The 16783-nt window shown below is 47.1% G+C and overlaps 1 protein-coding gene across 2 annotated transcripts in view; it reads right to left on the bottom strand.

The window, feature by feature from the left end:
- The window catches only part of PITPNA (phosphatidylinositol transfer protein alpha), a 40630-nt gene that overhangs the window by 13111 nt on the left and 10736 nt on the right, over positions 1-16783 (bottom strand). Inside the window, exons 4-10 of one of the 2 annotated variants that reach the window (XM_042967514.1) lie at positions 14251-14342; positions 10153-10160; positions 9022-9096; positions 6777-6860; positions 4809-4886; positions 4548-4658; positions 3653-3775 (exon numbers count right to left, since the gene is read on the bottom strand). In XM_042967514.1, the coding sequence (XP_042823448.1) occupies positions 3653-3775; positions 4548-4658; positions 4809-4886; positions 6777-6860; positions 9022-9096; positions 10153-10160; positions 14251-14342 (571 nt within the window). The remainder of the gene's footprint in view (positions 1-3652; positions 3776-4547; positions 4659-4808; positions 4887-6776; positions 6861-9021; positions 9097-10152; positions 10161-14250; positions 14343-16783) is intronic. The other variant, XM_042967513.1, reaches the window with a different exon arrangement.

Below are 16783 nucleotides of genomic sequence, written 5' to 3'. Positions count from 1 at the left end.
TCCACCCTCCCATTGGGACCAGAGTTACAGTAGTGGTGACTGTGGCCTTACAGTGACCCCTCATAATTCACCGAGAAAATCCACCCACGTTAGACTGCTATGCATTATTCAGAGAGCAAGGGTCATAATTCCTCTTGCAAATTTACAGTTAACCATGGCAGGTTGTAAACATACATCTATCGCTATTCCTCCCCCAAACCCCACTACGATGACAGTAAAAGAATAAGCAAAAAATATAAAACCATGAAGACAACAAAAACACAGGTGCCAACAGCAGAGAAGAGATGGCAACACCATTCTGGAAGATGAAACATGGATGGACGAGTAGTGACTAATTCGCAGAGCAGCAGGACTGGCACTAAGTACCTGTGAGGAGGGGAGCTGAGGAGGAACAGACCCACTTGTGCTGCAAGTTCTCCAGAGGCTCAGGAACCGGAAGCACCAGGTACCTTAGAGGGTGGGTGTGCAGCCAGGGTTGAAAATGGGTGACTTGTTTGAAAGTGAGAATAAAAAAAACCCAGTTTGGCCCTGGTATTCCCTCCCTGAGTTCTCACATCCAAGTAATCACCCCCCTTCCTGTCACATCATAGCAGCAGTGAAGGGCTCAGCAAGTGCGGGGGTGGGGGGGGGGGACCCTTAACCAGGGGGTTAAGTTCAAGCAATCCCATGGCATGCTCACTCTTAGATGTGAATGAATGGCCAAGGACCGCTAGTCATTTAAGGAAAGCCACTAAGGCGAATCACGGAGTCCAACAGGAGAAGGGTGCTCAGGGGAAACAAAGAACACACGAGGGGCAGAGAAACCTCAAAAACCAAACACAAAAACAAAAAGCCAAAGCCTCAGAAAAGGAAGATAACGCACAGAGAAAAACAGAAAAAGTACTGAAGAAAAAGAACACGGCGCAAGAAATGCTTGAAAATGTTTTTAAAATCAATAGATGAGAGAGAAGCAAACATTGGAAAATATCTTCAGAAGGCAGATAAAAAAGGAGAGAAAACATAAGAAAATGAGGTCACTTCATTAAGTCTGATTTCTGACTCCTAATACAAATTCCAGAAAAAAGAATAAAGGAAACAGAGGGGAAAAAATTATGAAATAGATATACAAACACATTTTCCAGAACTGAGGAGATCTTGAGATCAGAGTGTCTGTTGAGGGGGGAGCAAAATCGGTGAGGATGAACTGACATTACCTACGTTATCACACGGCACACGCCACACGACCAGACAGGATCACCCATGTAAAGATTCAAAAACAAAACTTAATGACACAGATACATAAAACTAAGCCAACTAAAGGAAGGGAGGCAATTACTAACTTCTTATCTTTTTTTTCCCCAGGTGTTTATTTAAATTCCAGTTCGTTAACATACTAGTTTCAAACTGTATTATTAAAAAACAAAAAATTTTCCAAGAAAGGAACAGAAATCAGCAGAAGACTAAAGTGCTCAGATGGGGAAATGAACAAAAAAGTTGTAATAATATAAACAGAATAATGAATTAACCCAAAATTCTGATAATGGAGGAGGGAGAAGAGAGTGAGTGATGGGTGGAGTACAGGAACTAAATCATAGGAAAAGTCGACCATTAATATCTAAAGTTGAAAAATTGAGAACTAAGCACCTAAGCATATTATTTGGAAATACTGGAGGTCATTAACAAAAGAAACACCCCGAAGAACTGCAAGGGGCTGCTTCTTGGGGGCAGGACTCCAGGGGCAGGGCAGAGGAGGACAGCTTCTTCCTCATAAGCCGGGGACGCCATCTGAGTTTGAAAACTAAAAATGCTTTTGGAGGTGATGTTTTTGTTCACGCAAAAACTGTGATGATGGTTTCACAGATGTATACTTATCTGAAACTCATCAAGATATATAGATTAAATATGTGCAGCTTTCTGTGTGCCAATCATACCCCAATAAGTTTTTTTTTTTAATAAATATAACTATAAAAATAAAACTTTGATAAAAATATTTTTAGAAGGAGGGAAAAAAAGAGAAAAAAGACAAGTATGCCAGAGGTACAGTTGCTGATGAGGTCAAAAGATGTCCCACAACGACACAGACTTGGTTTTCCCTTTTTCTTCTACTACAAACTATTTAAAATTCCAGTTCTAAAACGGGTTTCCTGATTTTGCAGTTAGCCTGGAGGATAGCGGTCTTCTAAGGTTTTGGCACAATTCTCCACAGAATGGAGAAACACACAGAGAGGTGGGGATTAAAAAAAAGAACTCCCTAAAGGTGAGGACTCTCAAACTTTGAATCTCAGAGTCAGATCCAGGAGCTCCTCTGGAGAGTTCCTCCAGCTCCAAGAACTCAAATTCTGCCCAAAGAGTGAAAGGCTGTCTGCAAACGCCTCCATGAGCCCCGGTATACCTTGTCAGGCAGTGGGTGACGGAAGCTCCAGGCTGAACCCTGAAGTCACCACGCTCCTTTGTTTGGTAATTTCTTCCCTTCTTTTGTCAGGACTAGGGTGACCAAAACACTCCGGCCTCTCTCTCATATAGTCCCGGAGGTTAAAAATCTACCACTTCCTTGAAGATCCTTAGCAGAAGAATCGGGAATTGTGTCAAAAATCCTGCCACTTCCCTGCCAAATGCAGCTGGATGAATAACCAGAACATCTGCCTTCAACAGGAACTAGGGAAGGAAGAACGCCTGGGCCCAGTCTGCACCCAAGACCAGCTCAGTGGAGCGGGAGCACCATGGACACCCAGGCCTGGGTCTCGCCGGAGGCACTACCGGGGAGCTGGGCGAAGCTGGGCAAAGCAATGTCTGCCCGACATCTGGCTCCACGCCAACCCACCCAGGGCAAGGAGGGAGAAATGGACGGCAGTTATGAAACAGAGCTTCCGGCCTTATTTTTAGCCCCGAGAGGGCAGGACGGCCCCAAATGGCATCTAAGGGAGGAAAAGCAGCCAAGTGATCCGGAGCTATGGCTCTCACCCTGCCCGTATCACCCTGCCCGTATCACGAGCTGGACTCTAGGAGCCTCGTCTGAGGGTGGCAACAACAGTGGCGTCTCCTCACCGGTATCATGAGGATCTCAGGAGATGGCGTATTTAAGAGCCCTTGGAATGGTGCCTCACACACAGTCAGTGCTTGAATGTTGTTTACTGATCATCTCCTCAGAGCGAGCCTCGCAGAGAAGCATCCCCAAATGAGGCGGCACGAGTGGTAGGCCTCCGGCTCCTTGGATCCACGCCAGGCCCCCGCTTCCCCCAAAAGAGCCAAGGCTCCAAACTCTAAATATAGCTCAAGACCACCCTCTTCAGTAGTTAGCTGCGTGTGTGCGCTGCTGCCGTCCTCCGTGGGGGATGTGCGTGGTACTCACGGATCCGACCAGCCTGCCTTCTCCCAGGGGCCCCCTCGAGGTCGCAGCCCAGCACGGCTCCCCCCACCCCTCCAGTTCCAAAGAACCACGGCAGCAAGCGCTCACTTGGCATGCAGCACACGATGCCATATTCGTCTCTCCGAGTACGCCAAGGCCTCAGCTCGCTGTCTCTCCTTCCATGCCACCTGGCACCAGACCTTACTCACGTGGACACTGACGCGTTCCTAGAGCCGCAGGCGGCGCCCTCGTGAACTGCCCCGCATGACGGTCTCCTTCGGGGATCGACCGGGTGGAGAGCCCAGTCTCTTCCAGGCACCCACTTACCTCATCCAGCTGTCTCTTCGTCTCTTCTTCCATCCTTCGGATGTCGTCCATGGTCAGGTCAACCCACTTATCGAGCCAACAGAACAGCTGCCTGTGGAAGTTTGTAAACAGACGCCTTTCTTGCTACAGAGAGGAGGGAACCTAGTTAGAAGTTAGAACCAGAAGGCAGAGGCCACTGCTGCAGCTCCCCTCCCACGATCTCCGTGTCAACAACCCCACTTTCCGGGGGTGGGCGGGGAAGAGTGGTGCCTGGCTGGCTTACACGGGTGAGCCCTTGGGTCCCAAAAGTCAGTGATTTTTGCCCTCACATGACAACAGGTAACGTCTCAGGTAGGAGGGAGCCCCCCCCACAGCCTAGGCCCTGTGTCCAAAATGCTGGCAAGACGGGCAGCGCATGTGCTCACAGTTCGGCCAAGGCCCCCCAAAAACTGTGCCAAGTTTCCCTTCTTGTCTCTGGAGCCTAAGGCCAGGTTAAAACCGGCCAGCAGCTATGAAATGTGGCCCAGGAGCGAGGCTCTAACACATCAGAGAAAAAGCTATAAAAACGCCTTAGGTCTGTCCAGTTCAGGAATTGAGGGTGCTGGAGAATTTAGCTCATGGGGCCTCTTGCCTTTCGGCTTCAAGCAAAGAGAAAGACTGAGTTTTATTTGAAGCTCAGTCATAGAAAACCCCTTCCTGTTTCCTTTTTGTTGCTTCAGTTTCCTTCCCTGTAACATGTGGTGCTCCTGGACAGACAGCATTCAACTGTAAGACAGTTAAGTGAAAGGGGAAGTGGGGTCTGGGAAATCAAACCGAAATATTCTGATGTCACCCACCTGAGGATAAAAGTCACTTATCTTGTTGGGCAACCACCCCCCCCCCCCCCCACGGGAAAGGCCTTACCCTGGTCACTTACCTTATGTATAAAGTTTTCCACTTTGTTCTGCAGGCCCCACCACTTAAACTTGACAGTGACCAGTTTGTATGCACACATGTATGGGCAGTCTTTCTGATTTACAAGTTCTTGCTGTATTAGAAACACACATATAGGCAGGCAGGTAACTAAGAGGGCAGACCTCTGGCTCTCCCTCGGCCCACCCTAGCCATTCCCCTCCTCAATGGCAGAGGTCTACCCATGCTGTGCCCTGCCCCCTGGTGGTGAGGATGTGAACTGCACCTTCCAATTGGGTCCCAAGGGTCCTCGGCCTGTTTTGATAGACTTAAATTTTGCTGGGTCTTCCTCCGCCTTGTAATCCTGAGAGAAGTGGTAGAATTGGAGTTGGGGTCGGAAGGGAGAGAAGGAGGGAAGGCGGGAGGGGGAGAGACACAGAGATTAGGTTTTTCCATCAGAATACACTTCATACCAGTTGAAGCTGCTGGTGTATAGAAAACATGGGAAAATTTTATAAACAAGATATAGAACCGTTTACATTTGCCTCTGAGGAGAGCTCTGTGTGATTTTCTCTGCCACAGTTTGTTTTCAGTTTTATGCGTATGAAAGTGTCAAGTCAAGTACTATCTGAGCAGGCACATATTTCCACCTTAAGACAGAGATGTTCAACCTGGGATAAGCATCCGAATGGAAAGCTTTTTCAAAATACAGATTTTTGGGCTGCTGCACCTAAACCCCAGCAAATAAGAATATTTGCAGGTAAGGGCAGATTTTCTTTTTTTTGTTTTAAGCCTCCGCAGGTGATTCTAAAACCTGGCCATAGATGAGAACTGCTTGTCGAACCTGAAATCTCATCCAATCTCCTGCTGGTTCTGTTGTTTTTAACTGACTTGTTTTAATAAAATCATTACTGGAAACGTTCATTGTATGGAACCTATCCTCTTGTATACCATTGTTAGTCTCACTTCACTTATTTATAACGCGGTCAATGCTGTGTGTGAATTAACCATAACAGAAGTTTAATCTGTGGCTATTCTTCTGCACTGACTAATATGGGCTTAAGAAAAGCAACCTCACTCTAAGAGCTACTTAACGAAAATACCGAAGAAAACAAATCACACGCATACACACGAGTCATAAAGCATTTCCCAAAATGAAAATTATGTGTTTTAAAAAAAAAAAAGATCAACCTTTTGTGTCAACTATACTTAAATAAAAACAAATTAATTATTCATATCTTCCCCACCTCTGCTTATCTCCATGCACACAAAACCACCAGAGTTGACAAAATCCTCAGAGAGCCATAGTCTTTGTTAGCATTTCTGTTGGAGAAATATCTGGGTATGTTCAGTTTGAGAAAATCCATTAAGCTATACACTTAGGATATATAAACTTTGCTGTATGCTATACTTCAATAAAAACCTTTTTGAAAAAGCCACTAACTTTTGAGGGTGGAAGTGAGGCTATTACGCAAGGAAGCATAGGATGGTTTTCCTGTCTTTTTGGAGACATACAGATCAAAATATCGAAGCACAGAGAGCGACTGGTCCAAGAAAGAGGTGTCATACCCCTGGGATATGGAGAGCAAACACTTACTTCCCACCAATGGGCAGAGAGCCAAATTCCTCTGCCCTGATCCCAATATCCCCCGTCAGATAGGAAGAGTAGTGAATGAGGAAGAAACTAAACTTTCCTTCCCTAAACAAATACTTCCTGGGAGCACAGCACTGAGCAGGACACACCTGGTCCCGGCTCTCTCCAAGTTCATGGTCTAGTAGTGACCGTCCTTTTCTGGGCATGTGCTGCCATGTGTGTTACTCTGACAAGCCACCACCAACTTCTTGGGGGGAGGGCATCTGTCTTTTCATTTTTCTGCTGGAATCCACAGAACACAGTCTTCCAAACATAACAGGCAGGCAATAAATGTTTTTTTAATTACTGGGTTGGAAACATTAATTTGAAAACTAGTTTCACGCTAAGTGTCATTTCAGCTGAGCAAATTATCCTCGGCACCTACACTGTCCGGTGATAATTCCCAGAGGCTAAACAGGACACATACATCTGGGCCACTATCTTCCTGGTGGAATCCCCCAGTCAAGACAGGAGAATTCTTAACACTACTTTACAAAAATAAACAATAGCTGAGACAGAACTTCCCTTTGAGCCAAGTTGGGTATGGTTCCCTGCTTTCTCTGACACTTGGAAGTCATTTCTGCACCTCAAAGGCCGCCCACGTCGCTAACCAGTTCCTACCTTGCTAAGTACTTGGCTTCGATCTGCAATGTCTATATATATGGCTTCCACGTGTTTCCAGGCCTCAGGCTCCAGTTTGTGCACCTGTAGGAACAAGGACCACTGTGTAGGTTTTGTCAACTACAAAGCACCCTTTAGTCAGAATGAACACCTAGGGGGCGCCTGGGTGGCTCAGTTGGTTAAGCGTCCATCCGACTTCGGCTCAGGCCGTGATCTCCCAGTTCATGGGTTCGAGCCCCGCATCGGGCTCTGTGCTGACAGCTCAGAGCCTGGAGCTTGCTTCGGATTCTGTGTCTCCTTCTCTCTCTGTTCCTCCCCTGCTCATGCTCTGTCTCTCTCTCCCTCTCTCAAAAATAAATAAATATTACAACAGAATGAACACCTAGGAACAGCTATTCCTGTAGTCATCGATGTGCAATTCCTACAGTAAGGAATTATACACAAAATTATCCAAAGGAACAAGAGAAGGATTTTAAGTAGATACACAAGAGAGAAGTAACACTCTGATTTCAGCAGGCCAGAACACTCAGGGCTACTTACAGCACTAACATTATTTCTGTATGTTCCCCTTTATAAAGACTACAAACACTTGTGGACATGTTCCCTGTTTAGCCATATACTATCTTTTTTTTTTAATGCTTATTTATTTTTGAGAGAGAGAGAGAGAATGAGAAGGAGAGGGGCAGAAAGAGAGGGAGAGGGAGAGAGAGAGGGAGGGAATCCCAAGCAGGCTCCACGCTACCAGCACAGAGCCTGATGTAGGGCTCAAACTCAAAACTTACAAATCATGAGATCATGACCTGAGCCAAAATCAAGAGTCGGACGCTTAACTAACTGAGTCACCCAAGTGCCCCTATACTGCTTACTTTGATGCTTTTAAAAAACTTTCTCTTGCTTATCTTCCAGTCCCCTCCTGAGTAACACCACCACCACCAGGTTCTATGCACAAACATCCATGTAGAGAGATTTTTCTTTTAACAAAAAATGGTAACACAAATACACAGTTTTGCATCATGCTTTTTTTCACTGAACAGTCTACCTTGAAGACTGTTCTCTATTGTTTTTTTTTAAGTTTTTGCGTGAACATGTTTTATTTTTTAAAAATATTTATTTTATTTTGAGAGAGAGAAAGAGCACGTACAAGCAGGGGGGAGGGGGGAAGGAGAGGGAGAGGGAGAGAGAGAGAGAGAAAAAGAGAGAGAAGAGACAGAGAATTCCAAGCAGACTCCACACTGTCAGCACAGAGCACGATGCGGGGCTTGAATTCACAAACTGTGAGACATGACCTGAGCCGAAATCAAGAGTCAGATGCTTAACCGACTGAGCCACCCAGATGCCACCCCACCTTTTTAAAAAATGTTTATTTACTTATTTTGTGAGAGAGAGAACAAGGGAGGGAGGGAGAGAGGAAGAGGGAGAGGGAGAGGGAGAGGGAGGGAGAGGGAGAGGGAGAGGGAGGGAGAGGGAGAGGGAGAGAGAGAGAGAGAGAGAGAGAGGAGAGAGAATATTCTTTTATCTTTTAAATATTTATTTGGAGAGAGAGGGAGAGGGACAACATATGAGCAGGGGAGGGGCAGAGAAAGAACTCCAAGCAGGCTCCAAGCTGTCAGCGCAGAGCCCGATGCAGGGCTCGATCTCACAAACCGAAAGATCACAACCTGAGCCCAAATCAAGAGTCAGCTGCTTAACCAAATTAGCCACCCAGGCGCCCCTATAATCTTTGTGGTTTAAAAATACAATTCCTCTGTGCCAAGCGTTGCATTTTAGACCAATCTCAGCTGTACGAGAAGGCCCTATAAGGAGTCTTGGAGGGGCGCCTGGGTGGCTCAGTCAGTTAAGCGTCTGACTTCGGCTCAGGTCATGACCTCATGGTTCGTGAGTTTGAGCCCTGCATCAGGCTCTGTGCTGACAATTCGGAGCCTGGAGCCTGCTTTGGATTCTGTGTCTCCCTCTCTCTCTGCCGTTCCCCCACTTGTGCTCTCTCTTTCCCTCTCTCTGACTCAAAAAATAAAAGAAAAACATTTAAAAAATAAAAAAAAAAAAAAGAAAAAAGGAGTCTTGGAGATCATGTTTGGCAAATGAGAGCAATCCCATGCTGGTAGAAAGGGTCTAGGTACAGGCTGTTGCCTTCATGGCCAGGGAAGATGGGACCACGGGGAAGGCAGTGAAGGAGAAGCTCTGGGCAGAACCTCAAACGCCACTCTGCAGCCTGCAAGTCCTTGGGCTCTTGGGAAGTGCTACTTACATTCTCCTGGGTGCCAAGATCTGGTTTGTGCCAGGTTTCAATTTTAATCAGAAAGTCTTCTTTCATGTATTCATTCTGGAAGGGGGAAAACACCTTACGGTCACCAGCCTCAAAGGTGGAGAGTAACTATCTCCCATTACTGCTCGCAGGCGGTTGAGAGACTCCAGCTTGTCTTACAGTAACAGCCAACTTGACGAGGCGCCCACAACATGCTAGGGGCGTGTTATCTTGTTCACTCCTTATCCCAGTCCGCAAGGGCTGTAGTACTATCACCCTCGTTTTACAGACGAGGAAAGTGAAGTTCAAAGCGGGGAGGTGACTTGCCCAAGGCCACGGGGACACTGACAGAGCTGGGCCTTAAAACCACATTGGTCTGACTTCAAAATCCACGTAATTAACAACTCGGTCATCCTGCTTTAAGCACAGGGTGCCAACGGTTAATGTGAGAAGGAATATTCCTAACCAACCAAATGTTCACCGGCACCCCATCCGCCAGCCAGACTTTTGCCGAGGCCTGAAGTTCTCTTCTCAGCAAATGAACCCTTGGTGCTTCCTCCCTTGATGCTGTTTAAAACATGGTGCTACTTGGAGGAGGCACGCATTAACCCCGAACTCCTCAGCGGGCATGAGGTGGGCAGAAGCCGCCTCCACTGAGCAGCAGGGACGGACACCCGGATGTGGTGTCCAAGGGTGAAGAGAAGGGGTGATGACGGGGGGGTGGACGTGGAAAAGACACCCCGTTGCCTTCACAATTTTGCCAACAGGCAGTGCCGCCTGGGGTCCACAGGTGCGCACGTGGGAAAGCCACGCTCAGTCAGCTGAACTGAGGTTTCGTAAACCCTGAGAAGGCATGACGTGGGGAGGGCGGGAGGGAGCCTCGGGTCATCCTGTACACGTGAGACCCGTGGTCCTAACTGCCGGACCTACAAAGCCACATGCCAATGCAGCTTACGGCAAGAGGCCACTTTGCCAATTAACAAATTCCTCATTAGGAGCGAAAGGATTAAGCCTCAACAGCACCATGTCTCCTGACAGAGAGGAACACCCAGGAACCGCCAGTGTAGTGATATTTTAATTTCCTCTTTTCTTATAAATCATCTGCAATTCCACTCCCCCCTCGGAAATTCTTACCGTAATAACTGCTCCAAGGCAAGGACATGGAAAGAAGAGAGAAAAAGATTAATGAGGATCAATAAATATCTGCCCCTCACCCCCAGGGACCACGGTAGTAAAAAGTTCTCCACTCCCTGGGGCTTATGCCATGGTCACCCTTCAAGCCCCGTGAGTGCATCTGGCACTTCAAATGTACCAACCCTCAAGGTTCACTCATACAAAAGTCCCAAAAGACCAAATCTGGAATGGATTCTTCCCAGCTGCGCAAGGAAAGGGGCCGGCTCTGAGGAGCTGAAGCCCCCTGAGACCCAGCACTCTGCCATCAGAGCGTCACCTCCCACCGCCTCCCGGGGCACAGAGGGCGCTTGCGGCCAGACACTGTCTGTCGGCCTTCTGCACGCTTCCTGTCACTGTAACCAAATCTCGCGCCCTCTATACTCCTGCTCATTGTAATGAGACCCCTTCGGAGAGCACGGATCAATTATTTACCAGAGAAAATGGCTGCAGCTCTAATGTCACTGGGGAACAAACTAGCTCTCCTCCTGACAACAGCCCAGGTCACTGTGTACCCTCTGAATTTAGGAGCTATCTCAGGTTCTGATGGAGGTCACACGGCCATATTGGACAGCTTATGGGGCTAACAGTCAAACTCCATAACTCCAAAACTGAAACTGAGGTTACCCCTGAGATTAAAATGAGGAAACGCTGAAATATAACAGAGAAGGCCCACCTTGTATAGAAACAATCCAAGAGACTACTGGTAATTTCCCGGAGTCCGACGAAAGATACTTGCAAGAAAGCACCCGGTTAAGATTATTAACTACATGGCCTGTCCTGTTATCAGCTTGAAGGAAATCAGTTCACAAAAAAGGAAATGATAGGTATGATATCCACTGAGCGGGAGGCCAAAGAGGCCCGTTTGGCAGAAATTCTCCCGTGTTATACCGGAGGCAGTAATTCCAGGGCACATCTAGTCAGCCCGTCTCTACAGTGGAGACAGCGGTGTCAGCCGGGACTGGTTTGACGACACGAGCCACTAAGGTTCTCCAACTAACCACCTGATCCTGAATCCGTGTACTCCAAGCAATGTTCTAGTAGCCAAGCCTCCGTGGGGACAGAATATGCTCATCAACGGACACGAGAGTCCAATCACTTAAGCAAATGGACATTTCTACCGCGTGTTGGCGTACTGGGTAAGCGCTGGTTTCCCATGTAGAGGGGTCCCCAAGGAAAGAACACTCTAGTCAGCAAACAGGAATACCAGGTGTCATTAGTTAATTCTGTATTTCAATGCAACTTAATATATCAGCATTTGGGGTTCTCATGCGTTAGTCTTTCTGAGACCCTGAGAAAAGGATCCACTCAGTTCTGACAAACTAGGTTTCTGAACCTACGAGGGTGATGACCCTCCCTGGCCTTTAATGTCAACTCAGGTGACCAAACAAGCTCCCCCAATCTTCTCTAGTCCTCCCTGTCCCTCCAAACACCTCTGCATTCAGAACAGACCCTTTTCTTCAAACCGCAACGCTAGCTACACTGGAAGAGTCTCGGGAAGCCCTTTGCGGTTGGGAAATGCGGCTCTCCAAATAAGACTTATCAGGTACTTTAAAACCATGGCTTACCGAGACCGCGTTCAGGCCCGGGTTAAGGTTAGAGGGAGAGGCAAGAGGAGAAACATTTATTTCCCTCTTCCTACTTTCAATCACAGGCCAAGCCCCCTCTTACCCCCTCCTTATCAGCAACAGGAGGAAAGAAACAGAGAGAAACAAGGTCAGAGGACGGAAAGAGCGGACAGTGAAGAGAGCATCACAAATCCGTTTTCATTCCACTCAGAGCAGGGGTAGAGCCTTCTAAAAGACACCCTGTGCTCCTTTATCCATTCTCACCTCAAACTTTACTTCAGCCAGGCTAAGGGGTTTGAACTATTGATCTTTCTCCCACCAGAGGGAACTGGCCAGTATTTCTGGCTCCTTATTTCTATCTCTGAATTTCAAAAAACAATGTCTAACTAAGCAGATCTAAGATTCAACATATTCGTTCCGTATGATGGAGAGTTCTGGCTATGAGACCAGCACCCACTGAGGAAACCAACCTTACTCCCCTAACTCCCTGCTTCTCCTCTTCATGGAATATTTAGAAATTACATTCTTCTTCTTCTTCTTTTTTTTTTTGCTAAGGATCAGGACAATATGTGAACGGACACTTGGCATCTAGAAAAATGCCCGTGTCAGCTGTAGCACACTCTCCCCAGAATTACTCAGAGGACAGAGGCGTCTCTGAGTCAACACAAGCTCTGTACGCAGAACACTGACCCAGGCATGAAAGAGTCCACATTATCTGTTTATCACTTTTATGCCATGTTGGTTAAGGTTTTTATGATGCATGCTCCATGCAATTCTCTTGGACATAAAGAAAATTCACCTTTGACCCTAGGCCAGACACACCCAGCCACAGTGGGCAGTGTCTTTTAAGAAAGTGTGTGCATGCCTCTTTTCCAAGAATTTAACAATTTTATGCCCTGCACTGTTTAGGGAGTTGTGGTATTTGCACTGTCAGCTACTGCAATAAAACTCTAAGTGTTACACATCCCGGGTTCTACCGAAGATTGTCCATCGCCTGAAACAAAGTTCTTGAACCTCCGTAGGGCCACTGAGGGTTGGAGAGAGCAATGACTCTGTGCTCTAGCCTTTAGTCACTCCCAAAGTCCACAGGATAAGGACTCCATGGGTGGAACATCCTCATCAGATACAATCTTTAGGGTGTGCCGGGTTCCAACAAATGAGACAGGTGTTAACTCTACACGTAAGTAGAGGCTGGCAGGAGGGCCCCACAGCCAGACTGTCTATGCCAACAAATGCAGGTTGGCCAGGGGAAAGGCCACTCAACTAACTCACAGTCAAATTCCAGGGGACCTCTAAGGACACCCCCCACCCCCCGCCAAGATTTGGATCAGTACTGGCTTCGGTCCTCCAAGAGTTCTACTCTTAAAGAGCCTTCAAGACCTAAGAATCCTAAAATGCTAAGAGTCTGAATTACTCAAAAGGAATCCCAGAATGTCTAGAAGAGAAAGTTCTCTGTGGAGGTTCAAGTCTTTCCTTTCCAGAAACTCCAGATAGCCAAGATTAAGACAATAATTCCACCCCTACTCATACCTTGAATACAGAATATGCTGATTTTGTGTAAGCCTTCAATTCAGGGCTCTTAGCAGTAACCACCTTCCCTCCTTGTCTCCTTACTCCCCAGATCTGGCATGTATGTATATTCTATGTGGCATATATATATAAAATACATATCTATATAATACACACACACACACACACACACACACACACACACACACACACACACAGGCTTGACACTCCCCCAGGGCAAGAAGGTCACCTTATAGGTCCTTTCCTACGACTGCCGCCCTCAAGAGTTCCTCAGACTCAAAGCTGCTTTTCAAGCCAAACCCAAATATGTTATATTTAACTGGAAATTTCAGTGTCTAACAATAAGGGAGTGGTTTAAAAAGATCACAGTACCCTCACAGAATAAAATACTATTCAGACATTACAAATTTAAAAAACAGTAGACTACATAGTGATAGGGAAAATGTTCTGAGTAAAAAATGAACAATTTAACAATTAGTACAATTTGATCTAAAATTTGTCTTTAAAATGTGTCTGGAGATGTGCATGTAAGCATTAAAAAGAGGATTAGATACAAAGACACTACACTGTTAACATGACTATCTAGAAATGGAAGAATCGTGGGTGATTATTTTCCTCTGTTTGGATGTATGTTCCACGATTTAAACAGAGAGCATTACTTCTGCAATAAGTAAAAACCATCATAATTATTATACCATCCCAACCAAGGCGGGCTGGTTCTATGCCATCCAGGCCGTGACTCCTTGGTGGTTCCCACCCAGCTGGCTGCCAAACTGTACTAGACAGCACAGATGCTCACCACCGGCCCGGAGGGAGTCCCCAGACTCATCTTTTCACTGGCTTAATCTGGCAAATGAAGGTATGACCCCAAACCCTAATTCACTGCCACCCCTGGGCCTACCTGACCACACCCTCGGTCCACCTTGGGGCTCAAACTCCAGCTTCTGGCCAGGTCTGCACTTACCAGTTCTGCAGTAAGGGTAGGCATTCCATGCCTTTTCATGTATATTCAGGGCTCCCTCTGGGGCTAGCATTCGAACAAACGTGGGCACTTTGCTGTGGTAAGAAAAAGGGATTGTGAAGAAAAACGGAGAGGAGAAAAGACAGTGGGCTTTTATATCACATTCTTCAGGCCACAGCTTCTTCAGTGGGGTTGACAAGCAAATTTCCACGAGACAAGCAGGTTACTCTTGTGTGTGAGAGGCCACCTGTCAGAGCCTGATGCCCAGGCTCGGCTGGCTACTAACATCTACCCACACTCGCCCCAGTACCTCACCACCCATCAGAACAGGACAGCAGGTGGGACCCTGGGCTACCTGCCATGGCTTGGCAGTCCTTACATTATCATTACCCATATTTTTTAGCTCACCAGGCCCAGGGCATTATACTACACCCTGCAAGGATGTGATAACTCCAAGAGTTCACCCGTCTAGGCTTATGGGCCAGCGTGACTGACAGGCTGATGAACTTGGAATATGGGATCCAAGATAATCTGATCTGCTTCGTCAGTTCTGGGAGGCCAGAAGGGCCTCAGGGCCATCTGACTCCCAGGACAAAATATTTCATCAATTCATTTTATCTCAGGTTACAGAACAGCAGGTACAGTATGAGCCCATTTTTGTTTGTTTGCCTGTTTGTTTTTAAAGGTGCATACGTTCCTCTGCCTTCGTTTTTAGCTGGTAATCCATGTAGTCTTTAGAGGCCCCAACGATCTCATCAGCTTTAGAGCCTGGGCCTAAGACAAAAGAGCTAAGTCCAGCAGAGAGCTGATTCAGGCACTCAGCAACCCTCTGAGATTCATTCACTCACCGACACACTCATTCAGGGAAATACTCCTGTGTGCCAGGCACCAGGACACATACAGAAATCACACAGACATGGCTCCTGACTTCATGGAGCTTACGTGCGAGCAGGGAGTCCAGCAAACCAGGCAGAGGACGGCACTGTACGTGTATATGCCATAACGGGTGAGCCCAGGGCTCTGGGGGGACAGAGCGTGGGGAGAACACAGTGTGGGAGGGACCGTGGGACATGGGGTGGGACATGGGGAGGCTCCTCAGAGAAAATAAGAATTACACGAACACAGAATAGAGTGAGTAGGACTGAGCTAGAAAGGTCAGAAGTGAGGTTAGAAAAGGTAGGAGAAAGAGAAGATTGGAGTAGCTGGTATAAGGTATGAGGCAGGAAATATAAGAAAACATGATGGGGTGCCTGGGTGGCTCAGTCAGTTGAGCGGCCGACTTTCGCTCAGGTCATGATCCCACGGTTCATGAGTTCGAGCCCCACGTCAGGCCCTGTGCTGACAGCTCAGAGTCTGGAGCCTGCTTGGGATTCTCTGTCTCCCTCTCTCTCTGCCCCTCCCCAACTCATGCTCTGTCTCTGTCTCTTCAAAAATAAATAAACATGAAAAAGAAAAGAAAAGAAAAGATGCAAAATCTGATCATAAAAGATCTTGTAAGTTACATCAAGGAGTATGGACTTTATCCATACTTTCGGGCATAGGGAAGCCATCCAGAACTTTTTTTTTTTTTTTTTTAAATATTTATTTATTTATTTATTTTTTGGAGAGCACAAGCAGGGGAGGGACAGAGAGAGGGAGACAGAGGATCCAAAGTGGGCTCTGTGCTGACAGGTTAACAACAGTGAGCCCAATATGGGGCTCGAACTCACAATCTGTGAGATCATGACCTGAGCCAAAGTTGGACGCTCAACCAACTGAGCCACCTAGATGTCCCCATCCAGAGCTTTTAAGCTGGGGAGCAACAGATCTATCTTTGGACAGAACACTGGAAGCAGAGAAATGGAAAGCAGGGAGAACAGTTAGGAGGCGCTGTAGTAAGAGATGATGATGGCTGGCAAGAGATGATGGAAGGCAATGGAAATGCTGGAGGTACTAAGGAGATGGAGTCAAAAGGACATGATGTGATATGAGGGACGAGGAAGAAGGTAGTGGGCAGCCCATATTTCTGACCAGGGCAACCAGACGGCTGACAGGAAGGCTTTGATCCTCATGAGGGAAGGTGGTCACGGGATTCAGCACTGTTGGTTTCCATCTGGTTTTTGCAGTTGAAGTTAAGTCAAGAGTGGTGGTGGCAGCCCAAAGTTTACCCCCTCTCTTTTAAGGAAGAGAGTAAGACGTGTCCCACCCTCCACATGTGCAGATCTCCCCTCTGACACTTTGGTTGGACCAACTGAGTCGTAAGAAACCAGCTGGTCTCTTCTCCCAACCTCACTCTCTCTGCAAAGTCCTCTTTAGGAAAACACAGAGACGCTATGGGGAAGGCATATCCTGAGTCTTATCCTAACCAACGGCGAATGCCTCAGTAAGGACTGGTTGGCAGTCAACTGAGTAGGGATGGAAGACGACGAAGAGGAGACATGGAGGAGAAAGAAGACAACGGCAAGGAAATGGGACCATGGCGAGATTTCCCCACTTTACAGTGTTGCTCTCTTCCTGGTTCCAGCACTCACAAAATCCTGGACCGCTCTGGGCTAGC

The sequence above is a fragment of the Panthera tigris genome, chromosome E1, assembly GCF_018350195.1.
Source record: "Panthera tigris isolate Pti1 chromosome E1, P.tigris_Pti1_mat1.1, whole genome shotgun sequence".
In the NCBI taxonomy this organism is placed as follows: Eukaryota; Metazoa; Chordata; class Mammalia; order Carnivora; family Felidae; genus Panthera; species Panthera tigris.
Note: the sequence above shows the minus strand (reverse complement) of the source record. Positions and strands in the feature narration are given on the sequence as shown.